Below are 26,883 nucleotides of genomic sequence, written 5' to 3'. Positions count from 1 at the left end.
TGGTCATGTGAATTATAATCGTTAGCATTTCAGGTTTTAAACAAACTCGGAAATTTGAGAGAAAACTCAGCCAAAATATGCCAAGTTTGGTTTTGGGTAGAAACATTGTGAAGCCACTAGCTGTTTCATGGTTTTTGCTAAAACCCTAAATTGATCTAGATCCACTCAGAGATTTGCAGATTTTGCCAAAAACAGTTTGAAATGTCCCATGTTTCAGGTTAATCAAGTAAGTTGCTCACTGTAATGGTAAAAATTCCTGTTCCCTAAAAAAAAAAAAAATAGTGTGTTTGGAAAATTATTTTAAACTACAATTTCCACTTTTAGCCTTTAAGTTGGAACTGGCCAATTTGCTAACAAGTTGCATGATTTGTGAATGTGGGGGGAAGAAAGATGGTCTTTTAAGACATTTGACTAGTAAATGCAAGAGCTGTTTTGATCTTGCTCTGATCATGCTTTCCGGGTGATTTACCACAAGTTACGTGACTTCTTTGGTTTCCCCCATCTCACAGGAGGGTAGTGAAACTTAATTCTTGAATATTTATAAAGCTATTTGAGATGCTCAAATGGAAGTAGCTATATATATATATTTTTAAAGTGCATTTAGGCCCCTACAGTTGGTGAGACTTCTTTAAGTTAAGATGTATTAAAAACTAAAAACTCTTCTGACAAAGCAAATAGATACTCAGGTAAAGCATCTCTGAAATATTTTAGCTTGGGACACCCATTCTGATAACATTGGGAATAGTTGGCCACTACAAGTAATAAACTCTGAAATACAGTACTTAACTTTCTAAAACTGTTAGCATATTGAGCTAAGAAAGTGGCGCTTTTTTTTTTTTTTTTTACTGTTAATTGAACACAACAATACATTTAATTAATTAACTAGAAAGATTTTGGGGAATGGTAAATCCAGCTAAGTGTTTCTGACCCCAATTGATATCTTTTTTTATGTCGTGTGGAAAACCATTCTTAAAAGCTATTCCTGACTACTGTCATGCCAGGGGTCCGGACGGGCCATAAATTTTGGTAGGTTTTTTTTTTTTTTTTTTTTTTAAACTTGACCTTAGGTGATTGCAAGGATGGATTTAAAAAATCAGCTTCTGCAGTTATGCCACATACATACTATCAAAACAGTGTGAGGTTTATCATAAATTACTTTTAGTATTGACGTACTGGGTTTATGCCAAATATTTAACAGCCATTTGAGGTTAAAGGTGAGTGCATGGAGAGCGCCAATGTGAGTTTGGGATTCATAAGGGACTGAACACAAGTAACAGAAAAATAATTCTGGCACTGGATTAAGATGGCCAGGCTGTGCTGCAATTCTTTGTACTAAACCAGTACAAAAATAGTAAAGGAAGGCAACCAGAACTCTAGGGATTCGAATAATTACTCTGAAAGCTTAGCAAAAAATGGTGCATGAGTTATTTGAAAAAGAAAACTAGAGAGATGTTCAGAGTTATACAAGTCCCTGATAACAGCCAGAGGCTGAATGCAAGAGGGGGTTCCAGGCAGGGGCAGAGTGTTGGGGGTACAGGAGAGGGGTGAGGTCTCTGGGAGGGAATTTGGTGCAGGAGAGGTTTCTGACCGGGACAGGGGGTTGGGCTGCAGGAGGGGGTGTGAGGTGCAGCTTTCAACCGGGAGGCCCAGCAAGACTCAGGTAGGCTGCCTGCCTTCATGCCATGGCCCCACACTGCTCCTGGAAGGGGCTGGCTACTGGCATGTCTCTGCGTAGCCCACACCCTCAAGTGCCGCCCCCGCATCTCCTTTTGGCTGGTTCCCAACCAATGGGAGCTGTGAGGACAGTGCTGGGAGCAGGGGCAGCACACAGAGCCTCCTCTCCCTTCCCTCCCCCCACCGCCCCGACCAGGGGTTGCAGAGACGTGCCAGCAACCGGCAAGGGGGTCTCTGTGACCAAACCCATGACAGAGGCCTTCGTTGCTTTTCCTGCAGAACATGGTTTCCTTTGCAATGTACCATTGCTGAAGTTCACACAGTTTGGTGGGCAATAGATGTGTAAAAAATGCTAGCTTCCCTTCTGAGTCTCTTCTCTTCCTTTGCCACATGGCAAACCTCTTCCAGCGTCAGTAAATGATTTTGTTTGTGCTTCTGCTTCTTTACTGAGAACACTCTCTGGGAGGATTCATCAGGAACATGAGTTGCTGTTCCTGACAGTGCAGGAATTCCAGAATAGTAAAAATAGTTACTACTTGCCGTCCGTAGATAACAAAGTGCTTTATAATGGGAATTAACCCAGCTCTGTGCGTAAGGAAACTGGCAAGTAACTTAATCTCTCTGCCTATGTCATGTACCAGGTTGGTGGCAGAGCCTTGGGTCTCCCCTAACTCCCATTTCAGTGTCTTACCTGTTGGAGAGAGAGTATGTGGTGCACACAAAGAATAGAGATGGGAGTGGGTGAGAAACACAGGATTCCCCCAATGAATTTAGAATCTCTAATGCGAGTAAATTAATTGCTTTTGTGATTTGAAATAACAAAAATGCTTGACTGGCAGATAAGTCACACTCAGGCATTAAACTGAATGAGAAAGTTGGCATAAATTCTACATGTACCCCTTAAGAAACAAACTTCACATGTAACTTATATATGCCATCTGTCAAAGATTTTGCAGTATAGGGCATATCAGAGCAATTTTATATGCAGAGGAAAAACATCCACATCATTCTTCATCCGAGTGAATCAGTTCTTTTTAAAAAAAAAAAAAAAAAAAAAAAAGTCTCTATCTGAAGCACCATAATACAGCACTAACACTCGGGCACTAACATTCAGGCTGGTATCTCTGCATTGTTGGTTGAAAGATATTAGAAAAATATAATACTCAGCAATGTTGGAAAAGATTGAATGTGTGAGTGCCACAAGAGAATATTTGTAAGGACATGTTTATATTGTGAGATTAGAATATAGCTGTTGCTATATGTTTGCTAATATCTTTGTAACTACTTTTTTGGGAATTTAGGGAGACAAGATGGGTGAGGCAACTTCTGTTGGTGAAAAAGACAAGCTTTCTAGCTTGCACAGAACTCTTCTTCAGGTCTGGGAAAGCTATTCAGTGTCACAGCTAAATACAAGGTGGAACAGATTGTTTAGCTTAAGGAGGTAACACATATTGCAAGAGATGTTTTAAGGGGACGTAGGCAGTTAACACCTCTGCAGTCATAGGACAAAGGAGGGTTAGTGGGTTATAGATTGTTGTAATGAATCCTAAATCCATTGTTTTTGTGTCCATGATTTGTAGTGTCTAGTAAAGTCATGAATTTAAGCTCCCAGATTCGACTTTCGAAGGCATTGTGCAGGTTTCCATTGAGGATGAGGACTGAGAGGTCAGAAAGAGGGATCACTTTGTGAAAAGTGTTTGCCTGCAGGTGATATGGTTGTTGTTGTCTTTCATCGTTTTTCTGTAAAAGCTCATTTGAGAGTGTAATGGGTGTATTGTATTCCTCCACATAGTTGTTAGTGAGGCATTTAGTGCACTAGATGAAGTATACCACATGTTGTGATAGGCATGTATAGGACCAATGGATCTTGTGAGATGTATTGATTTATCATAGCAGTGGAGAGATGTCTGCAGGTTTTGCATCTGATGTTTTGGCAGGATCTGGTGCCACTTTGATTTGGTGGGTCCTGAATTGTGGGGAGCTTGCTTCTGATGATGATGAGCATAGCAAGATTGGGGGGTTGTTCAAAAGCCAGTGGAGGGGGTACGGGAAAGATTTCTTTCAGGGTGTGGTCCCCATTGAGTATGGGTCGTAATTGTTTAATGATACCCCATATGAGATGCAAAGTGAGGTGGTAGGTGACAACATGGGATGTGTGATCAGAGGGTTTTTTCTGTATTGAAGCATGTTCACTCAGAGTATTTGGGTGTTCTGTTCCAGGATGCGATCTCTATTCTGGTGGAGTGTCCTCCTTTTGGTGAAGGCAGTTTTAAATGTATTATGGTGTATATCTGGAGTTTCTTTTCGAGCATATCCTGTGGTACCTGAGTGCCTGACTATAGATAAGATTTCTTTGTGTGTCTGGGGTTATTGCTGGATTTGTGAAGGTACATGTGGTAATCCGAGGGTTTCTTGTATATAGTTGTCTGTAGGGTTCCATTATTGAAGCTGATTGTGGTGTCCAGGAAGTTGATGCTAGTGTAGCAGTGTTCTAGAGACAATTTAATGGATGAGTGGTGGTTGTTGAAGTTGTAGTGGAAATCTGTTAAGGAGTTTAGGTTGTCTGTCCAGAGGATGAAAATATCATCAACATATCTCAGGTATGACATTGGTTTTGTGGTGCATTTTTGTCCAATAGTTATTCCTAGGGATGTATGAAGAGGCTGGCATACTGGGGAGCCGTTCTAGTGCTGGAGGCTTTTCCCAGGGTTTGGACAAAGTGTTTGCTTGTTGAATGTAAAATTATGGGTGAGGATGAATTGGATGAGTTTGGCAATGTATTTTGGGTGGATAACTGAGTGTTGTCCATTGTCTTGTTGATATTTAAGGCTGGCAGTGATGCTGTCATTGTGAAGGATGTTGGTATATAGGGAGGTGACCGCCACAGTGGCAAGGCTGTTACTCCGAGGGTGGTGGTTGATGTTGCAGAATGTCTGGAAGAAGTTTGTTGTGTTTTTGAGGAAACTGTCCCCTTGTGTGGGTAATGGTTTGAAGATGGTTTCTAGGAGTCCCAAAATGTTTGAATACATAATTTTTTTATTTTTTTTTAGTATTTTCTACGCATGACTTCTGTCTAGAATGTCTATCAAAGGCTTGGTAACATAGAGAAAAGTGATTCTACTTAATATGGGGGAAAGAGTTGTTCCCAACAAAACACTTTGACAGAAATAGCTTAAGTCCTGTGGTGTGGTTTGGCTGATTATTATTAGCACACCTTCTCTGTTACGCAGTTACCTAAATGACCAGGATGCTATAGCTAGCACTCTGTCAAAAAATTGGACAAAATGTTTATTACCTAGTAGTTTGGCAATAGAATGTTGTGAACTAGCTAGTTGATCAAGTAAGGAAACTATCTTCAACTTAGTCTCCACAAACAGTGGCACATAGCAAACCAGCGTTTTATAAAAACAAATGTAATTTCCTTTTACAGTTAAAAGAAGCAACCATACATGAGTTTGTCACTTTTTTTTCCTCCTTGGATTGGTCTGAGATACTACAATGTTAAGTTCAGTACAAGAATAGGCATATAAAAAGGAATCAAGCTGTCAGGGGCAGTCACAGGCAGGCTGCAACTTAGGCCTTGTCTTCACCACTAAAAAGGTGTGTGTGTTCATGTGTGTGTTTTTTTTTTTTTTTTTAAACTTCATGGTAACCAACACAGATGAGCTGTCCTGAGGTAAAAACACTATGAAGACCTGGCCACTTCAGTTTTACCATGAGGTAAACTTGCTGAGATCAACCTATGGAGGAAATATGGAGCTGTTTACCTTACAATAAAACTGAAGTGTCAGGTCTTTACTGTGTTTTTTACCTCTGGATTGCTCATTCGTGTTAGTTACCCTGAGGTAAAAAACACACACCTTTTTTAGCAGTGAAGACAAGACCTTAGTTTAAGTACTATAATATGAAGGTTTGGTGGGCAATGCAGTTGAACTGTGAGTTATATCTATATCACAATGCTGGTAAGAAAGGCCATTGTAAGTCACATAAGCAAAGAGGACAACTAGACACCAGGGCATAATTTTGTCAGTGAAGTCAATCTGTGAAATAAGAGCCAGAAATGTCTTTATTTTAAAATAAGTTAGTTTCTTAAAAACACATAAAACATGTAGCAAGACCATATGTGAAGTACTTAAATCTTCTTGTGCTGGGATTTGTGTGACTATTTCTGTATGTTTACAAACAAAATTATTCTCATATATGAATCTTTGTGCACTTGACTCCTTTCCCTCTTGTTCCTTTTGAGTATGTGCTTAAAGTATCTTGTAATGGGTCTTTGTGGCCAGTCTTAATTTGCACTAGCCATTCACTTAATAAATAACAGTACAGAGCCTTTACTTCTAATTTCACTAGTGTTTATTGGCTGCCAGCCTATTAGGCTACTGGAAAACCGAGACATGAGGCCTCAGGAATTGGTAATAGGAGCTCAGAGCCTCTCAAATTGAGGTCAGTTATTCAATTTGCCTGGGTTGTCAGTAGTGAAAACTAATCACCATCTGATAGCTATTCAGTTGCCAATGTGAAAATGGTTGTAGGCATACATATGTTTTATTTAAACTGTGATAGGAAACAAGACAGGAAGAAGGCTAGGAAATACTTTAGGCAGAAGCTCAGCAATGAAGCAGAGGGCAGGATAATTCTAAACATAATCTTGTGTTTCTTATTAAAGTTCATTGTTAAAAGAAAGTGATTTCCTGTGATTGTTTTTTACCATTGTTGGATGATGATGTGCCAGAACTTAATTCATTTTGAACTAGCATAAAGAAGAAATATATATGCCAAATTTAACTGTCCACAAGATTTTCAATCTAAGTCCACACAAAATAGCCTGAATGGATGAAGCGCTTCATTAGATTTCAAATCACAGAAAACAATAGCAGATTGTCTAAATGCATACATTTGAGCTACTTTATAATTAAAGCATAAAAGGCCTTTGCTTGAACCTAGGCATTGTGATTTATGTATCAGTAAAGAAGACTACATAGGAAGTCAGCTATAGTTGGGCTTCTAAACAATGATTTTTCAGAAAAGCTTGAGGACCAGGCACAGCAGTAAAAAGGTCTGCAGAAAATGGGAGACTTCCACTGAGTATCTAACTTTCTAGACTGAAAAGGTTAATCGGGGTAATCATTAAAAAAAAAAAAAATTCTGAGACCCTAACACCCTGTACTGTCTCCTTAGTTTGGTACTACTGAAAGAAAAGAAAAAAAAATGCCAAAGCAATCCTTGGCTTGCCTATGTTGAGACTGCCAACAAGGGTGCTATCTGTGATGAGTATTCCTGTCTCTCTAATGCAAACTACTAGATAGTCATTGGATAGTGTAATCAATTCTGGTTGCATCCAAACTGCACAAGATCCAGATCTGAAAAGACCTGCAAAACACAGGGTCTAAGACCATTGTCTGCAATCACCAAGAGGTCTGTGAAGACTTTGGAGTGGGAGACGGCTTGGAAAAAACAAACAGAACACCTGCATTCTGACTGATTCAAGCATTCCATGTTTAATGGGTGATCCACAATTTTATTAATGAAAAAAAGTTGTGTTGAGCTTCTGAAAGTTTGAGAACCACTGTCCAAAAATCCAAAATGTGACTAAAATGAGTTTGAAGCTTTATATCTCTGGTCTTGAAAGTACAAATACACACAACCACATCACAATAGAAAATATTAAACTATCCATGTTAGGGTTCAATCATGCAAAACATTTAATGCTCCCTAGGAGGTGCTGAGTGGCTTCCTGCTTGCATTGTCTTTCAGTAGATTTGAGTTCACTCAGGACCGGACCCTTAAACAGCTGTTTTACTGTTCAAATATGTGATAGTGAACAATAAATGGTAACAAAAATAGAGCTGGAATGGCACACAGACTCCTAAGTGTTTTTGCATAGCTGAAGAATGTTACTGTCAGTCTTTGTTAGTCTCTAAGGTGCCACAAGTACTCCTGCTCTTTTTACAAAAACCAGTGTGACTTTCTAGTGCCTCTTCTTTTTCAGTTTTGGGACCTTTGTGGCTATAGGGGTCACCATCTTCGTGGTGTTCGTAGTCACTGTCATTCTGTGCTTCACCTGTTCATGCTGCTGCTTGTATAAAATGTGTCGGAGGCAACAGCGTGAGTATTTGTTTATATTTTTGTTAACTTTTATCTCTCTTCAATGAAGTTTTTTGTTTTTAGTAAATAGCATCATTGTCAAACTAGCACAACTCCTCCTCTCCCCGCCCCTTCCACACACCATCACACAGAATACCAAAAGTAAGCATTTTGAGACACTTCAAACTCTGATGTAGTTATAGGAATCGCTGAATATTTTTTGACATAATTGTCTTTCCCTGTTTTCAAATGTTTTTTCTTTAGTGAGCAAATGTTGGAATAATTGATTCCTTTAAACATTCTTCCCTATGGCAGTCTCTGCAAGAGAGGGGCCATGGTAAATATATCAAGGTCCAAACAGAGCAAAAGTAACTGTGGTTGCAATTACTGAAAGGTCATTAGTGCCAGGAGATTAAACAAACCTTTTGAGAATGAGAACTACTTCCTCTCCATCTCATGCTACGTTAAAACAAGGAATCTTGATGATCTGTCTTTTGGATTATCACTGAGGAACAGATTATCTAAATCATTTCCTGAGCTAGCCATATTATGTCAATTAAAATAGGAAATTTTTGTTAATGGACAAGCTGTGTTGACTATGACTCAAAGCATCCTGTACCACTTTGTAAGGCTTAACTCCTAATTTTCTACTCTAGACATCCCACTAACTTAAACATGAGGGCCGGAGGTACCAGTCTCTGAATATGTTGGAGAAATCTGAACTGGGGTTTCTCCCTGGTGTTTACAAAGACAAATCAAACAGTGATTTCCCTTTTGGGAATAGGAAAGAATGTTCAAAATATTCCATATCTTCATTACTTCTTCTGGATGTCTGCTTGACACATCAGTAGTAAATGCTTCTTACTTTTGTATGTTTATAGCTGTAGTGACCACCACAACTTCCACCACAGTGGTCCATGCACCATATCCCCAGCAACCTGGGATACCACCTGGTTACCCAGGGGCACCCTATCAAGGATATCATCCTGTACCGGTCCAGCCACAACATGGAATGCCAGCAGCACCCTACCCAACACAGTATCCTCCACCTTATCCAACGCAACCTTCAGGACCACCAGCCTACTGTGAGACAGTGGCAGGTAAGGCCATAGCAAGAAGAGCAAAACACAACTGAAGAAGAGAAACTTCATGTTTCTTCTTTCTTCACTAGGCTCACTAGGAAGACAAATGCATTGGTAACAAATCAATGTTAATTCTATACATGAGCACCACCAGTCTGTTTGTCGGGGCACCCTTTCTTAATTAACATGCTTGGCTTTCATAGACTAACACTAATACTTCACTTCACAAAGGTGATCCGTTCTTTGTATTTATCCAAAATGGGATTTTTAGGTAAAATAGATTAAAAATGTACCATTTGATTCCATTCTAAGGGCATGTCTACACAACAAAATTAAGTCCACCTAATTTGCGGCGGCATATAGCTGCTGCAGTAAGTATATCGCTTCTGTGTGTCTATACTTTGCTCCTTGTGTCAGTGGTGCGCTTCCTCACCAGGAGCGCTTGCACAGACTGACCTGTCGGTGTGGGGCATTGAGGGATGGCTTCTGAAAGCCAGCAACCGTCGACGTAAGCAACGCTGTGTCTACACTGACCCCTCATCAACCTAACTACATCGACATTGACTCAGCATTTCTCATGGAGGTGGAGTTAAGTCGGTGTAGTGGGCAAGTTATGTCAGTGGGAGCAAAATTTTAGTGTAGACCAGGGCTATAGCTCCATGTACTATATGCGTCTCTTGCCAGTCATCACTGTTAGGATCACTTACAAATGGAAAATTACAATTTTTCTATGGAAGAAGGTTCACAGATGGCTTACAAAGGCAGCTTCAGCTTGCTTGTAGTTTAGAGGACAGGTGCTCATCTTTCAAAGTGCAATTAGACTGAAAATTCACTATAAAATATCTGTGGACCTTCCAACTAGACGAAAAGACACTTTATGTAAGTATGGATATATTTTCCTATCCTGAATAGCATGGAAAACAAGCCCACTTAGTAGCTCTTTCAAAGTACAATATTTTTAATTCCGGATGCTCAGTAAATAAAATAATTTAAAGAAAAACAGCAGAAACAAAAACATCAGGAAGTGTAGACAAAGGAAAAGAGAACTTGTGCTGGAATTTAGAATTGATTGGGCAGCACTCTACAGAAAAGATGTTTCAGATGATAGAATCAGCAAAAAGTGGATTCCTCTGTACCATTCACGATGAAATCAAGAGAGGAGGCCAGTGCTTAAGCAGAGGGAGCAAGGAGGAGAAGAGAAGTTTTGAGAACTAGAATTAGAATCTAGAGAGGGTCTTGAAAACAAGGAAGGCAGCCTTGAACTGGATTGTAAAATACAAGTCCTTCCAGTGGAGATGAAAGACTGAGATACTATGGTTGTGCTGCTTTGTACATAAGAGGAACTAGGCAGCAACACTGAGCACAAGTTGGGACTTGAGGAAGCTGTAACAAAGGAATTATGATGATCATAGCAAGGGGAGATTACCTGAAAGATCATGTCATGCTCTGTGATCATCATATCTCACAACAGCTATGTTTCCCTGGAACAATTAAACTGTTTATATCAAGGGTGAGTCTGAGTGCTGGAGACAGCTTACTCAGCAACTACCCCATTACTGTGGAAGCTGTTCCTGGAAGACATCAGAATTGCCATGAACCTCAGCACCTTCAGATAAAACAGAATGTCCACGTTGACATAACTTTATATAACACCAGCCAAAAAAGTTCCTGCTGACTGGGGGATGTGGCGGGGGGGGGGGGGGGGGAAACATGTGAGCTTAAATTAATTTGAAAAGTGCTCAGCTAAAACAGTCATAAACTCAAAGGAGATTGGATTAGACTGTAGAGACAAATGAAAGGTCTGATTTGACGCTCATTTTTTTTGTTTTTGTCCAAGAAAAGAACTGGTTTTTGAGATGTCTGGTGAAGGAAGTTGAATACACTTGCTGAAAATGTTATGCAATGAGAAAAATCAATATTTGGGGGGGAAAAATAAATAACGTAAAATGCTGATATTTTTGTCTTGGGTAGAAAGTTGATAGGGTTTTTTATTTAAAAAAAAAAAAAAAAGAATTTTTAAGTAACTCCTAGTTGATGCTATTAACAATGTGAGCATCTCCCCAGGAGGATATTCTGTTTCTCCACCATCTGAGGAATATCTTTCAGTCCTTTATCTTCTCATCCAGTGGCTTATTTTCACTTACCTACATGACATTAACTTTTGCCTGTCTCAGTATGTGCACTGTTGCCCTCTAACCAATGGAGTGTTGGATCTTCTTACTGGTATTTGACAAGCTACTCCCTAATGAGCTGCAGCCTACAGCGGAGGAGGATTTATTATTTAGGTCCCAAAAACGTGCTTGATCCTACAAAGGAAAATGCACATAGCCCGCTGCAAAGAGCTTCCAGGCTCAGTTGTTTAAGTGTGAATATTTCTCAAGTTATCGCTAGTAAATTATTCTCCAACACAACTAAAATGCAACTTAAGCTGAATCTTTGACTTATTCAATAGGAACTAGAGCAAGGGTAGGCAAACTATGGGCCGGATCCAGCCCTTCAGGGCTTTGGATCTGGCCTACGGGATTGCCCCCCATGGTGCTGCAGGCCCCGTGCCGCTCTCAGAAGTGGCCAGCACTACGTCCCTGGGGGCGGGCAGAGGGCTCCATGCGTTGCCCTTGCCTCCGGCACCGCCCCCTGCAGCTCCCATTGGCCGGGAACAGGGAACCGTGGCCAATGGACGCTTCGGGGGAGGTACCTGGAGGCATGGCAAGGGCAGTGTTCTGGAGCCCTGTGTCCCCTCTCCCTCCCAGGGGCTGGGCAGGAATGTGGTTCTGGCCGCTTCCTGGAGCGGCACGGCGTGGGGCCAGGGCAGGCATGTAGGGAGCCTGCCCTGGCCCCAGTGCGCGCCACTGCCACCCCGGAGATGCTTTAGGTAAGCAGCGCAGGGACGGAGCCCAAACCCCTCCTGCACCCCGCCCCCCAACTCCCTGCCCTAAGCCCCCTGCCTGTACCTCGCACCCCTCCTGCACCCCAACTCCCTGTCCTGAGCTCCCTGCCACACCCTGAACCCCAACCCCCTGCCCTGAGCTCCCTCCTGCAGTCTTCACCCCTCCTCTGCCCCAATCCCTTGCCCTGATCCCATTCCTGCACACCGCACCCCCTCCTGCACGCCAACCCCCGGCCCTGCATACAATTTCCCCACCCAGATGTGACCCTCGGCCCAAAAAGTTTGCTCACCCCTGAATTAGAGCTATCATTGAAAAGTAAGTATAGAATGAGAACACTAATATGAGATACCTGTGTTGTGTTTTGGTTTTTTGCAGTTGGTGCTGGAGCGCCCTACCCAGTCAATCAACCCCCATACAATCCTGCTTACATGGACCCTCAGAAGCCCACCTATTGAATGGATTTTCTATTATGCCTCTGTGCAAAACTTTTTTGTAAAGTATAACGTGTGCTGTTTAAACCATACAGCTGTAGCACATTTTCGTAAAACGCAGCAGTCCCTCATCCCTCTGTAAAGAGAGAAATCTAAATCAGTAGCTTTTTAAAATACACTGAGCTCAGCAAGAAAAAGAATTATCACTTGAAGTTCACTCCATACCTCAAGCAAATACAACAGGAGAAACTTGCTCAAATTCCAGTGACAAAAGGGTGAAAAGGGAATAGTTCAGATATAAGAAGCATGGTAATGTGTATTGTGCAATAATTTGAAGGGTGGGTTCACAAAGAATGATCAGAAATAAGTTAAACAGTCGTCGTAAGCACCCAAAGCTGTAGCATTCATCTGCGTATTATTAAAATATTAAACCTAACTGTCAGAAAACTTTAGTAAAATTTGATCTTCCTGTTTTCAAGTTAACATGATGAATTAAGCTACACTTAACTTAGTGATTTTAAAAGGGAAATTTCCTTTGCTGGAATAGAATTGCCTTCAGAAAGGGATAGTGGAACATGTTCTTATAGCTTTTTTTCCACACTGGTTGCATTTATTTTGTGCCCATCAGGCATGCGCTTGATCTATTCCTTTCCAATTTTAAAACTCAAAACATGTCAAGTCATTAGGTGTCTCTTCACTTCCTTTGTTTAATTCTCTGATATCCCTGGCAACAAACAAACAAACCAACCCTCCATTGGTCAATTAAATAAACATGTCAAAAAGCTGAGAACCTAAGAACGCTGCATGAGAATTTTTGCTTCATTATTGCAAGTTTTGACTATGTTTTGATGATGATGGAAAAAAATTTCACCTTGATGGAACCAAGCATTGTCCCTGTGATGAAAACACTGCTTCTCAAACTTGCAGAAGAACAGTCTGGCCCAGTGCTAAATCCTGCTCACTTAAGAGAAAGGGAGATGTACCTCATGTGCCTGCCAGCAAGATCAAGCCCGGGACATCTTGAGTGTGGTTTTTTACACTAAGATAGGAACTTTATAAGGAAGACACCTCTTCCAATAAAATTAAATCTGGACTTAAAAAATACTGGGAAAAAAAAATCTCAACATGCTGTACATCAAAGATCAAATCCTGCTATCCTCCCAATTTCCACGGAGTGTAATGGGAGTTTAGACTAAGTAAAGATGGCAGGATTTGGCCCTAGAGATGCAAAGGAGCTTACTTCAGGGAAAATTGCACATGTACAGGGAGAAAAATTGTCTATCATAAGTGTCTTGTTAAAATGTTGACTTTTATAACCCATCGTGATTGTGACCAGTCACAGCATTACTTTCAATTTTAGAATTTATTTACCCAACCAGTCACAATTTTAGACACACTGCACAATCTGATTTTTTTAAAAAAGCCCTCCACAACTCTTCTCTAAAATTGAAATAGGCTTTTATTGTCCAGTGGTGAAGCTAATCAATTAACTGTTACTTCAGTGGAGCTGAACTGATGGAATATTATGACATTACTCTCATTCTGGTTTCATTTGTTTAGAGATGTTTACAAGCTGCTTGTTTTGGGGTCCTGTACTTGTCATAGGTTAAATATAAATATATATCAAGTTTGTTTGTACAGACATGATCTTGTCACTGATAGCGTTGTTTATCTTGCCTCTAACTGCAGAATGGCTGTGACTGAAACTAACTTTCAAAAACAGCTTTGACTATACTTCAACTTAGTATCAGACGGTAGGAATAGAAATTAAAAGGCAGTCTATACCTGGATTTTTCAACCTTCGTTTGAGATGGTCTCCAGGGAATTTCACAAACTTTCAGCAAGTGTCCAGCATTCCAATAGGAGACTCTGTGTCTGCCTTGTTACATAGCACCAAGGGGAGCACTTGTGCTAATAACATTAAATGGGGCCATGAAACAGGCACAACGAGGGAGTTGAGTTATACAGTGCATGGTGCATTTTCTTCCCTGCTTCGCAACCAGAAGATGGGGTAGCACCTCACTGTAAATACTGCACTTTTGGAGCTGTGTGGGAACAGCTGGAGAGGAGCGGGGAGACCAGCTGAGAAGTTTCTGCTGTGGTATGTTCCCCTAGAAATCCTGTATGTCTTATGCCAGAAAACACTTCAGAAAATAATTCCTTTTCTGTAGCTTCTACCAGTGTGAGTGGCTGGACGATTAGGAGTGCAGAGGTGCAGTAGAGGGGACCAAGATCATCACAGAAACCAGATTAGACAGCTGCCAGGGTAGAGGCTGAACAGAAAGGGGCAGCTATTCAGCACAGATGACCTGAGGCCCTCAGAGTTGGGGCTGGGATTTTCCATAGTAGTTTGGTTCTTTGATTACAAAGCTGGGGCCTCTGCATTTTTGACCTTTCTTCTGCTTAAAGTGGTAACTCCAGTGAGGTGTGGTACAATTTTGGACATAACTATTCCTCTTGGGCTTTCCCATTTAAGGGAAGAGCATGGCACAAGGTGAACTTTGTGTGTAGGCATATATCCTGCCTATGTGACTTACAATCCCCTAGCCCCGAGAAAATAGTCCATGTACAGAGGATCCATAGTAGAGATATTGTAAACCAGATACTGTACAATGGACAGTCAGGATAATTTCAGGATGGTGAGAGAGACATGCTATCTGAGGATAGGAGAATATCATGTGATTAGGGGTAGGATAAGAACTGCATGTGTGGTATCCTTTCCTCACTATGTATATGTTAATGGCAGCTGTATGTTAGTAATGAAGAATTGCTTAATGAATTAATTACTCCTGGAGCTGGACAGGGTGAAGGAGGAGGAAATGGGTGCAGATTTATACATTTTCCTGTTTCATAGTGGAAGTACTTAACTCAATTTCTCATTCTTAGTGTATAGTGAATATTAATCATAGCTAAAAGATGGACATTGGACCAAAATCTGTTGTTTCCATGTAACCCAGTGAATTCTGTTTCTATTTAACTCATGTAGTTATGTTAATAGTGGGTGTAATTAAGAGCAGAAAGTCTTATTTTATGCATTGATAACACGTTAGTCAAAAGTAGCTTATATATTGCAAATGTAAAACTGATAGTGTTAAGGGAGAGGGGGAATGGAATTCAAACTTTACATGTTTCAAAAGTTAAGTGTTTTTATAAACTCTGTAAGTGCCTTTATTTCAAAAAGTAGTGAATTAAATACAGTAGAATATTCTGTTGTACTAATATACCATATAATTTAGGGTTTTTTCTCAATTATAACCTTGCTTTGTAAGTAGATTGTAGTTACATGTGAGAAGTATTCAGAAGAACTGGCATAAAGTCTGTACATCTATTTATAATAAATGCAAATGTCTGAAGTATATAGTGTCCATTTTGTTTACATATTACTTTGAAAGCTGTCACATTTAAAAGTGTGCCTGTTTAGCTACGTGTTACTCCAGTGTGTTTGACAGTTCTAACGTTAGTATTTCTAGTCATCTTGTATGGTGAATATATTGCTCATGGTTGCTGCCACTTCAGACTTAAGTCTTTTCAACAAAAATGGGCATGGCAGGGGCAAGACAAACTTCTCTGTGATATATGCCATCATGTGCCAGCAATGCCCCTCTGCCATGTACATTGGTCAAACTGGATAGTCTCTATGCAAAAGAATAAATGGACACAAATCAGATGTCAAGAATTATAACATTCATACACATTGTAAGGAGAGTGATCACTTTAGATAAGCTATTACTAGCAGGAGAATGGGGTGGGAGGAGGTATTGTTTCATGGTCTCTGTGTATATGTCTTCTGCAGTTTCCACAGTATGCATCCGATGAAGTGAGCTGTAGCTCACGAAAGCTTATGCTCAAATAAATTGGTTAGTCTCTAAGGTGCCACAAGTCCTCCTTTTCTTTTTGCGAATACAGACTAACACAGCTGTTACTCTGAAACCATTCATAAACCAGTCGGAGAACACTTCAATCTCTCTGGTCACGCAATTACAGACATGAAGGTTGCTATCTTACAACAAAAAAACTTCAGCGAGAAACTGCTGAATTGGAATTCATTTGCAAATTGGATACTATTAATTTAGACTTAAATAGAGACTGGGAGTGGCTATTTCCCCTTGTTTTTTCCTAGCCCCCCCCGCCCCCCCAGACATTCTGGTTAAACTTGGATTTATGCTGGAAATGGCCCACCTTGATTATCATACACATTGTAAGGAGAGTGGTCAGTTTGGATGAGCTATTGCCAGCAGGAGAGTGAATTTGTGTGTAGCGGGGGGTGAGAACCTGGATTTGTGCTGGAAATGGCCCACCTTGATTATCATGCACATTGTAAGGAGAGTGGTCACTTTGGATAAGCTATTACCAGCAGGAGAGTGAGTTTGTGTGTGTGCGTTTTGGAGGGGGTGGGGGGTGAGAAAACCTGGATTTGTGCTGGAAATGGCCCACCTTGATTTTCATACACATTGTAAGGAGAGTGGTCACTTTGGATGGGCTATTACCAGCAGGAGAGTGGGGTGGGAAGAGGTACTGTTTCATGGTCTCTGTGTATATAATGTCTTCTGCAGTTTCTACAGTCTGCATCCAATGAAGTGAGCTGTAGCTCACGAAAGCTTATGCTCAAATAAATTGGTTAGTCTCTAAGGTGCCATAAGTACTCCTTTTCTTTCTCTGTTACCTTGGCAATATTGTTCAAACCTAATCTAAAAGGATCATTTGTAAAGCATTATCTGGATTAGGATTAAAGGCGTGATATTAGAATGCATTAGCCAACACATTCCAACACTATGGGAAAGTCTAGTGTAGACAATGGAGTACAGACTTAAACACACATTAAACTGATTGATTAAAGCTGATGCACCCCCATGCTTCAACTTGACCAATGTAGCATGTGTTAAGAGCGGTGTGCTACGTCTTCCATGTTAAAACATTTGAGCTAACACATTCTAACAACCTTTTACTCTAGTGTAAACAAGGTGTATGAGTAAGCTTTTCTGATTCTGCCTAAAAGAGCATATCTGTCCAAAATGAGGTGGTGATTTTGTAATATGGATACTGTGTACTAGAAATTGAATTTAGACTTCCCACTCATTTCATATAGGTCACTGAGAAGTCTTGAGTTAAACAATTGAAGGGTTCTGTGTCCCTTTATTAGAGTATTGAACTATCAGGCTCCCTATAATCTTCAATTGTAAAAAATTTGCTTTTAGGTTGGCATTTATTTACCTTGGAATAATCAAGAGTATTACATGGATCTCATTCCACCTGGATTGTAGCAATGTTTCGTATATAATTTGATGATTAGTGTACAGGTGAAGTGTAGAAACTTTATTTCACACTGTCCTCAACTAAATTGCTCTTGACATATTAGACAGTCAGCAGATACATACAGTCCAATCCCAAAATTAATCAGACTGCAGGTAGCTAGTGTCATTCTTGTTTTGTAAACTGTTTAGGCTGGAAACTGTATCTGGGTCTACTGAGATTGTAATAAATCAATAAATTTAACCAGTTTTCTGTCAGCCACTTACCTACCAAGTCATATCTGATGCTTTTCTTCATAACTTCTTCCCTTCATCTATTTTTTCCATGATTTTACAGTAGTTTTTCTTTTGCTACATGACCAAAATTTGAAACGAACAGGATCTGCTCAGATGGCCTCCAGGCCTGGAACTAGGAAGGAGGACCTGGTCCTTGGTTTATAAATCCTCACTGTCTTCCCTGGCAGCAGCTCATTGTTTCAAAGAACCTTGACCTTTTAAAATGGATAAGCAGAATATTGTATAAAGGAGGAACACCTTGCTTCCAAATACAATTAGTTAGCCTCAAATATTGAAAGAAAAAGGTAAGGCATATTGCATCTTTCACCATGGTGAAAGAGAAAGGTGAGGCTCTCATAATTTTAAGCAACTGTTCCTTATGTTACACTCTGCATTTATTTTCCCATGAAAGAAGTTGGCACAAATCTCAAAATCCATGGACGGGGAGGATGGGACACTGAGGTGAAGAATCAAAGTTATGCCAAACAAGCAATTCTCTCCTAGTTTCCCCAATGTGGAAACTTAGTATGTAAAATAACTTGTCAGTTTAAATTAGGCTGTGAACTAGAGTCTGTTCTTCTCAAATCACGTCTGTTCAGTAGGGATATACCCTACTCACAAAGTCTTACGGTTTTAAACAGTTTGAGTTCCTTGGGAAAAAGACACCAAAATTAAGCACACTGGAAACCAGCTAATACAGATAACAGGAGTAAAGGTCTGTGACACTGCCCCCATATTATATGATATGAGAATTATGATGCATCTGGTACAAGATGCATCTTGTGAGGTGTCACTGAAAAAATTGATTGATTACCCTATTTGTGTGCATGTATCATTTTTGTATCTGAAGTTATGAATATTGACTATATCTGTATTTCAAATGTAGTTACATGTGGGTAACACCCACTAGACAAGATGCTTCCACTCTAAACAGCTGGTTGTGAAGGGTCTATTCAAGGTAATGGGCTATTAGGGGAAACAATAGGCATTAGGAGAAGCTTGTCCCCCACCTGGTGAGCCTTCCTGAGAAGGCTCCAGACAGCCAGAGCGTAATGGTTGCTGTGATTCAGCAAGTGCATGTGACCAGACCACATGACACTGAACTCCATTTTGATACCTCTACTTTTCTACAAGCTGAACTAGGAATGGAGTTTGGAACAAAGAGTTCCCGCCCTATGGAAAAGCTATATAAGGTGGATTGTGACAGCATCTCTAGGACTCACTCTCCCTGCAAGAGAACTCCTGGAAACACCTGAGGAACAACAACTGAACTGGGGAAGTGCTGGTTCTCAGATAAAGGGATTTCTAACCTGTGTACGGAAACTTGGTGGACTGCTTGTATCATCAGTCAGGGTGAGAAATTGCTAATTCAGATCCTAGCCATCTAGTACGCTAGATTTAGTGTGCGTTTTTGCTTAGTTGCTAGGTAATCTGCTTTGATCTTGTTGCCGGCACCCAGGGCCGAGAGGCTGAACAACGGCTTGAGTGGTTCGTTACCCGGTGTGCTACACCCAATAATCACAACGGGGTGGAGAAGCAGAAAAGTTTATTTGAAGCTTCAAATAGGTACAGGGAGATTTGAATTTCAAATCCTGTACACAGAGCAGGAAATTACACAGGCTTTTATACATCCTTTTTTTCAGCATACTTATCCAATAGCAAGCTGCCCCAAGTATCCATATAGTCAGCCAATCCAGTTCCCAGCTAGTTCCCTGTATCATTTATTAAACTATACATAAAGCTGCTTTATTCAGCATTGTTCTTTCATATCTGCCCTGTGTGGCCTTGCTTAGTTTTAGGCAGTCTGACTCTGCAACATATTGTTGCAGATTCTCAGCATAACTGCTGTGTGTGTGTCTCCAGGTGGGGGGGGCCAAGGACACTCAGGCCTAGTACGCAGAGCTGCTGCGAGTGCCTCCAGGCGGGGGGGGGGGGCAAGGACACCTGGGCCTAGTGCGAGGGGCTTCATCGACACTCGTGGTCTTCCATCCCCTCGAGTTACCTAGTGGCCATGCCCCAGTGTCCCCAACAACTCCCCCCTTTGAGAACACTCAACAACCTTGGCTCTGAGTTTTTTTACTTGGGCTACTTATTTTTTTACAATAGGACTTTGCATAAGCACTTTGTGATAGCCCTGAAGAGAATGACTTATTAACTTTTGCAAAAGGGCCCTAACACATGATACTGCACAGCATAATACAAGCAATACAGGAAAGAGAAGTTTTAATAGCAGGCTAAATAAACCACCAAGCCAAGACGACAAACCCCAGCCTGAAAACAAGGTTTGCAACTAATCGTTCTCTGGGGCAGTATAGGCAACCTGTGCTCTGGCTCGGGCATGGGCCTTAGCCTGTACCACCTTTTTATAGATTTTATAACTGCTATTATTTACATATACACAACATTGGGGTCCGATGAGGGCACAAACCCCTCCTTGGGATGCCAAGAGATAGTCCAAAGCCAGTCTGTTTTGGAGGGAAAACGTTCTGAGCTGCTGTATCTTTTTATTTAATGTTTTTACTGCTGACCCTAAATTACTAACCAAGTCCTCTAACTCTAAGGCCACCTTCTCAAGTACCATTTGCAGCCTTATAGTATAGTGGCCTATGCATGCCATGGCTAGCCCGGTAAACAGTGGCACTATTCCCAGTACAGAGCACCCTACAAGCTTTTTGGTTGTGAGGGGTTTCTTCATATTGCCCTTCAATGCCGTAGTCAGTCGCCGCAGGGTCTTTTTTCGTGACTCAACAGAGGTGTTTTGGGCATTTCTAATTTTTCCTTTGGGCAGTGTGGCAGTTATTGACAGATGAGGAACTCCATGAGCTATATAACAGCTACCTGTCCAGTTGGCTGACAGCACCTTGTAAGCCTTTCAGCCACATACAAAATAGTGACCCTGTAGGGCCCAGTAAGGACTGTTTCTTAAGGGGATTTCTGGGATATTTAAGGCTGCTTTGGCTGCTTTTTTAAATAATTTATATGCCCCTAAGGGGGCATTTTATTTTTTTGATTAAATATGAGTGGGGGCGTTTTTAATTGTGCCGTTCAAATTACACTTGCCATAGGGACCATTACAAACCAACCATTGGCTTGCTACATTGGAGATATTAACTGGACGGCAAGTTACATTTCCAAACCTTTTTTTTTTGTGGTAAGAGTATTTGTAAGAGTTTTTCTAAAAGGGGAGGAACCATTACACCCATACTGTTGGCCTCCCCTTTTGGTCTTTATTTAATACCCATTAACCCACTGTGTAATAACACAAGAGCTTTTTTCCACAGGATGCCCATAGTGATTAGATTAGTTTAGTTTCAGGTAAAACATAACACTTCCTCAGTGAGTACTGCAACTGAATACTCCTGGTCCTGATAGGTGGCTTGCTGTAAAGAGGTCTTATTCCAGAATGGCGAGTCCGTTCTTTCCTGCTCTTTGGTGGTGGCTAATTCTGCTCGGGTCAAGGGCAGCATGTCAACAGGCATTCCCATTTTGGGGGGACAGTGGAGTTGGAGCACATACACAGCAATCAGTATGGTTTGTTAAATTAGCAACATGGTGCGCAAGCAAAACAAAGGAGTTATGCTCCCGCTATGCACAGTTTGGAAATACCAATACAGAGAACAACGTTACCCAATTAATTATCACCAGAGTTTTTCCAGCCCAGGGTCTCCAGTACCTGGGTGGGCCCATTTTAGCATTAAGGTGCCTGCTATTTGTGTCTTTTAAACAGTAGCTTTAGCCCGAGATCATCAGTAGATGAGGAGTCAGCAGGTTGGATGGTCCACTGTTCTGTTGACGAGGGGGTGGGTACTGCCTTCAGACGAGAGTAATGGATCCAGTTCTTGTGTCCCTCGATCTTTGCCACTGTATGGGAGATCAGCAGGACGGTATAGGGTCCTTTCCACTTTTCCTGGAGAGGCTCGTCTTTCCAGGTGCGAACAAGCACAGAGTCACCGGGCTGTAAGGAGTGGACGGGAGAGTCCAAGGGGAGAGGCTGGGAATCCTTGGTATACCTGTGAAGAGACAAGAGAACAGCAGACAGGCAACACATATACTGTGACAAAAAAACCATTACCCAACTCCCATTCCTCTGACAGAACCGGGGTGCCATTCATAGGCCATGCCCTTCCACACATAATTTCAAAGGGACTGAGCCCTAATCTACCCTTTGGGAGAACGCGGATATGGAGTAGGATGAGGGGCAAAGCATCAGGCCATCGCAGTGAGGCTTCTTGGCACACTTTTGAGAGATGCTGTTTAAGGGTCTGATTGGTACGCTCCACTACCCCACTGGCTTGCGGTCTCCAGGGCGTATGGAGTTTCCAGGGGACCTGTAAGGCATGTGAGATGCTTTGAATGATTTTTGATGTGAAGTGTGTCCCGTTGTCAAATTCCATCCACAGGGGGAGTCCAAAGCGAGGAATGATCTCCTTAACAAACTTGAAGGCCACTGTTCTGGCAGTGCAGTTACGGCATGGGAAGGCTTCTGGCCATCCGCTGAACCGACCCACTATAACAAGGAGATATTTGAACCCTTGGGTCCGGGGAAACTCAGTAAAGTCTATTTGCCACACTTGTCTAGGGCCCGGAGTGGGTTCTAGGGCAGCTGGTGGCACAGGATGTCCCGGTCGGGGGTTATTCTTTTGGCAGACTAAGCAGTCCGCTTGTACCTGGGCAGCCAGGGGTCGGAGTCCGGAAGTGATAAAATATTTTCCCATTAGTTGGATAAGTGCTTCCCTGCCAGCATGAGTGGTTTGATGTAGTTTCTGCAGCACTGGCCGGATTAGGCCCTTTGGTAAGAGGACCTTCCCTTCTGGGGAATGGAGCCATCCCTCCTTTACCCGGAGACTGAGTTTGTCAGTTAGCTGTCTCTCCTCCCCAGAGTACTGAGGGGTTGGAAGCTCCCCTACTGATGGGATAAGGGCATGCATATGGGCGTTCTCAGTCTGAGGGGATGGCAGGGTGGCAGCATGCTTAGCCTCTCTATCTGCCCGGGCGTTACCTCTGGCCACATCTTGATCCTCCCTTTGATGGGCTTTACAGTGTACCACCGCCACTTCCGAGGGGAGTTGTACAGCTTTTAGGAGCCGGAGGATTTGGGGCCCATACTTGACTGGGGAGCCTTGGGCTGTCAGCGTTCCCCTTTGCTTCCATGGGCCAGCATGAGCATGCAGCACACCAAAAGCATACTTTGAATTAGTAAAAATGTTGACCCGCTTTCCTTTTGACAGTTCAAGTGCACGGGTCAGGGCGATTAGTTCGGCAAGCTGGGCAGAGGTCCCAGCAGGCAAACCTTCAGTTTCCACAGTGTCATGGAGCGTCACAACAGCATAACCCGCCCTCCTTTGCCCATCTATTACAGTACTGCTACCATCAGTGTACCACTCATAATCTGCATTTGGGAGAGGTACATCCTTTAAATCCGGACGGCTGGAGTACTGGGCATGTATGATTTTTAAACAGTCATGTTTCTGTTCCTTTGTTTTTGGCAAGAGAGTGGCTGGGTTAAGGGAGGGGCAAGGCTGTAAGGTGACTTTAGAGTTCTCTAACAGCTTAGCCTGGTACCGGGCAATCCGAGCCTGGGTGAACCAAAGCCCTCCCTTTGCATCCAATAAGGCTCGGACCATATGGGGAGTATAGATTTCCATAACCCCTCCCAATGTTAGCTTCTCCGCTTACTCAAGCACTAGGGCAGTAGCTGTGACCACCCGTAAACATGCCAGCCAACCCTTTGCAACCTGATCCAATTGCTTAGAAAAATAAGCCATGGGATGTCTCCATGCTCCTAACTGCTGTGTGAGCACTCCTAGGACCACCCCCCTTCGTTCATGTACATACAACTGAAAACGGCTTAGAGAGATCCGGCAGGTCCAGAGCTGGGGCTTCCATCAGTTTTCTTTTCAGGATTTTAAATGCCCTGTCAGCCTCTAGGGTCCAATAGAAGGGGTCATGATCTGCTCCTTTTACACAGTAGTACAGGGGTTTAGGCCATAGTCCAAACTCTGGGATCCTGCAAAAGCTTGCCATACCCCGAAATGCCCTGAGCCGCTTACAATTATTTGGAGAGGAACTTGACAGACAGCTTCCTTTCTTTTTTTTTTTTTTTTTTGCTTGAATGCTGACGCTTCCCTTGCCTTAGCTGTAACCTGATCCCTCTCCACCTCAGACAACAGGGTTTTCAGGAGGATATTACAGTCGTCTCAATCCAGCTTGTGACTACTGAGGCACCCCTTAAAGACTGAAATAAACCTGCTTGGGTTCGTTGAGAATTCCCCAGCCTGTGTTTTAAAAGCTGCTAAGTCTATTGGATTGAATGGCACACTAAACTTGCATAGTGGTAGCCTGACGTCCATTTGCCCCGGGCAAGCCATAATAGTCTCGGTAAGCAAAGGATAGAGTACCACCAAAGGGGCAATCTCTGTAACCTGAGGCATCCTACCCTTATAAGGTGGAGGTGTGGGGGCTGAAGGGGACACCCGCTCTGCCATTACAGTGGGGGTGGGGGTCTGGGGACTAACATTAGCTACTACCGAATCAGTTGGAGTCAAATTACAACTTTGCAGAATTACAGCTTTGTTCTATTTTTTAAAGCCATAAACGCTTGTGCGTACAAATATTTATTCAATTTATTTATTTATTTGACAAAACAAAACTAATTGGAGGATCGTGTTGCAATTAATTGACCTTCCTGGTGGCCACCACTCCTGGTCCTCTAGTTGATATTGAGGCCAGTTAACTGTACAGAATTGTTTTAATTGGCTCTTAGTCATTGGATTCGCACCAAATACCTTCTAGTTTGCTAGAATGCACTCTAGGGGCGTACACCGTGCCCTAACCCCTGAGCTCTGTCCCTGTCCCATGCCTACAGGGTAACTCTGGGCGTCCCTAGGTTCCAACAGAGCATACAATCCGGATTTTAAAAGGTTCCTACCTTATTCAAGGGACCGGTTCTTCACCGTGGCCTGCAGCTGCTCCTCCCCCATGTCTAAAGGGACCGGTTGTTCACCGCCGTCCACAACTGCTTCTCCACTATATAAGTGCGTTGCACCATTGTGCCCTCCGGGTCGATCAAATCGCGTCTCCTCAGAGGCCCCCGATGAACTCACCAGTGCGCGCTGGGCGTCGGTACTCGTGGCAATCCTCGACCTCCAGGAAGGGTCCGGGCAAGGCTAAATTGCAGCCTCGTCGCCCACCCAGGGACGCCAAAAGCTGTTGCCGGCACCCAGTGCCGAGAGGCTGAACAACAGCTTGAGTGGTTCGTTACCCGGTGTGCTATACCCAATAATCACAATGGGGTGGAGAAGCAGAAAAGTTTATTTGAAGCTTCAAATAGGTACAGGGAGATTTGAATTTCAAATCCTGTACACAGAGCAGGAAATTACACAGGCTTTTATACATCCTTTTTTTCAGCATACTTATCCAATAGCAAGCTGCCCCAAGTATCCATATAGCCAGCCAATCCAGTTCCCAGCTAGTTCCCTGTATCATTTATTAAACTATACATAAAGCTGCTTTATTCAGCATTGTTCTTTCATATCTGCCCTGTGTGGCCTTGCTTAGTTTCAGGCAGTCTGACTCTGCAACATATTGTTGCAGATTCTCAGCATAACTGCTGTGTGTGCCTCCAGGCGGGGGGGGCCAAGGACACTCGGGCCTAGTACGCAGAGCTGCTGCGACTGCCTCCAGGCGGGAGGGGGGGGCCCAAGGACACCTGGGCCTAGTGCGAGGGGCTTCATCGACACTCGTGGTCTTCCATCCCCTCAAGTTACCTAGTGGCCATGCCCCAGTGTCCCCAACAATCTGCTGGCTATCACTTAAAATCTCTCTTTGTCGTTAATAAACTTATTTTAAGCTTTATCTAAACTAGTGTGCCTTTAAGTGAAGTGTCTGGGGAGGATCTCAGCTCTGTGAGCAACGGTTGCTGCATACCTTTCCCACGTTTAGAGGAAGGCAAACTTTATTAATGAGTTTTACCTTGTACAAATCCCTGTGCAGCATAAGATTATATAATTCTGGGTTTATACTCTAGCAGGGGGTACAAGTTTGGGGAGCTAGGAAATTGGCTGTCTGTCTTTGAGTGGCTTAGAGTAAAGCACCCAGGTAACTCAATTGGGTGTGTGGTGCTAACTGCCAGCCTCACCAGGCCCTCTTATCTCCAGCAAAGCAGTGTGAGCAGAGTGGTTAGAGGGGTACAGCAGTTCCTAGGGCTCCCAGACTGCACCCGGGAGGTGACAACCCCTCATACCACTGTAGGAGGGCAAGAGCCTGCAAAACACAGAATAGGTTTCTCTGCCTGGCTCCCACCAATCTACTGGACAGGAGCCTGCACAGTTGGTGTAAGATCCCCTGAAGGATACCCTCCCATATCTTAATTTTAGTACCTGTATGTTTGGTCAAAGGTTACCAGTTGGGTGTAAAATAATTTCAGGAACTAAATAGTTGAACTTTGGTGTAAGGCACAAAACTCCTCCCTCTGCAGCACTGCTAGGGCTCAGGCATGCTGCTTCACAGAGCCTGGCACGCTGAGAAGCTTGGCTGTACTCATGAGTGGAGGAGCTGAAACGGGGCCAATCCAGCAAGTGCTTCCCTGCAGAAGATGTTTCAAATCTGTCCGTGGGGGACTGGAACATGTTTTACTTCCTTGCTGAAAGTGAAAGCTCTAGAGCCCTTTGGCAAGCTTGCCAGCTCCAGCCCATGCCCCGCCATGGAGAAGAGAAGGTGCTACGGGTAACAGGGGAACAATTGAGAAAGAAGCAATTGCAGGGCAGTAACAGTCTCCGCTGCACATGGAGGAATAAGGGAGTACTAGTATCCAACCACTAGCACTAGTGTAAATACTAGCTTTTTATATCATTACCCCACCAAGAGGGCAGTGATGAAGGCCTTTATTTAAAATGGAAATTCTGCCCTTACTCTCAGTGAGCCCACCCACCACATTAGTGCTAGAATTAGACCATGCCCCCCTGACTCTACCAATGCTTTCATTGCCTGTTTTTGAATGACAGGGCATAAGCACGACAACAGAAATACTACTAAAAGGGTCTCACAGCTGACAGGTTTCAGCAGGACAAGTGCATTGCACTCAGCAGGTGCTTCTTGCCTTCCTCCATTACTCCCCCCCCCTCCCCGCCACCACACACACACACACTGCTCCTCCTTTCTACCACAGAGGTCTGTGAACTTGCCCACCTCCCCCCCC

At 42.7% G+C, this 26,883-nt stretch overlaps 1 protein-coding gene across 1 annotated transcript in view; it reads left to right on the top strand.

Moving 5' to 3' along the window:
• SHISA5 (shisa family member 5) overlaps positions 1–15,518 on the top strand; it is a 50,383-nt gene extending 34,865 nt beyond the window's left edge. Inside the window, exons 4-6 of the mRNA XM_073352378.1 lie at positions 7,667–7,782; positions 8,643–8,861; positions 12,107–15,518. Coding sequence (XP_073208479.1) covers positions 7,667–7,782; positions 8,643–8,861; positions 12,107–12,186 — 415 coding nt within the window. The 3' untranslated portion in view covers positions 12,187–15,518. The remainder of the gene's footprint in view (positions 1–7,666; positions 7,783–8,642; positions 8,862–12,106) is intronic.
• The last annotated feature ends 11,365 nt before the right edge of the window (positions 15,519–26,883 follow it).

This window comes from Lepidochelys kempii, chromosome 7, assembly GCF_965140265.1.
Source record: "Lepidochelys kempii isolate rLepKem1 chromosome 7, rLepKem1.hap2, whole genome shotgun sequence".
NCBI lineage: Eukaryota > Metazoa > Chordata > Testudines > Cheloniidae > Lepidochelys > Lepidochelys kempii.
Note: the sequence above shows the minus strand (reverse complement) of the source record. Positions and strands in the feature narration are given on the sequence as shown.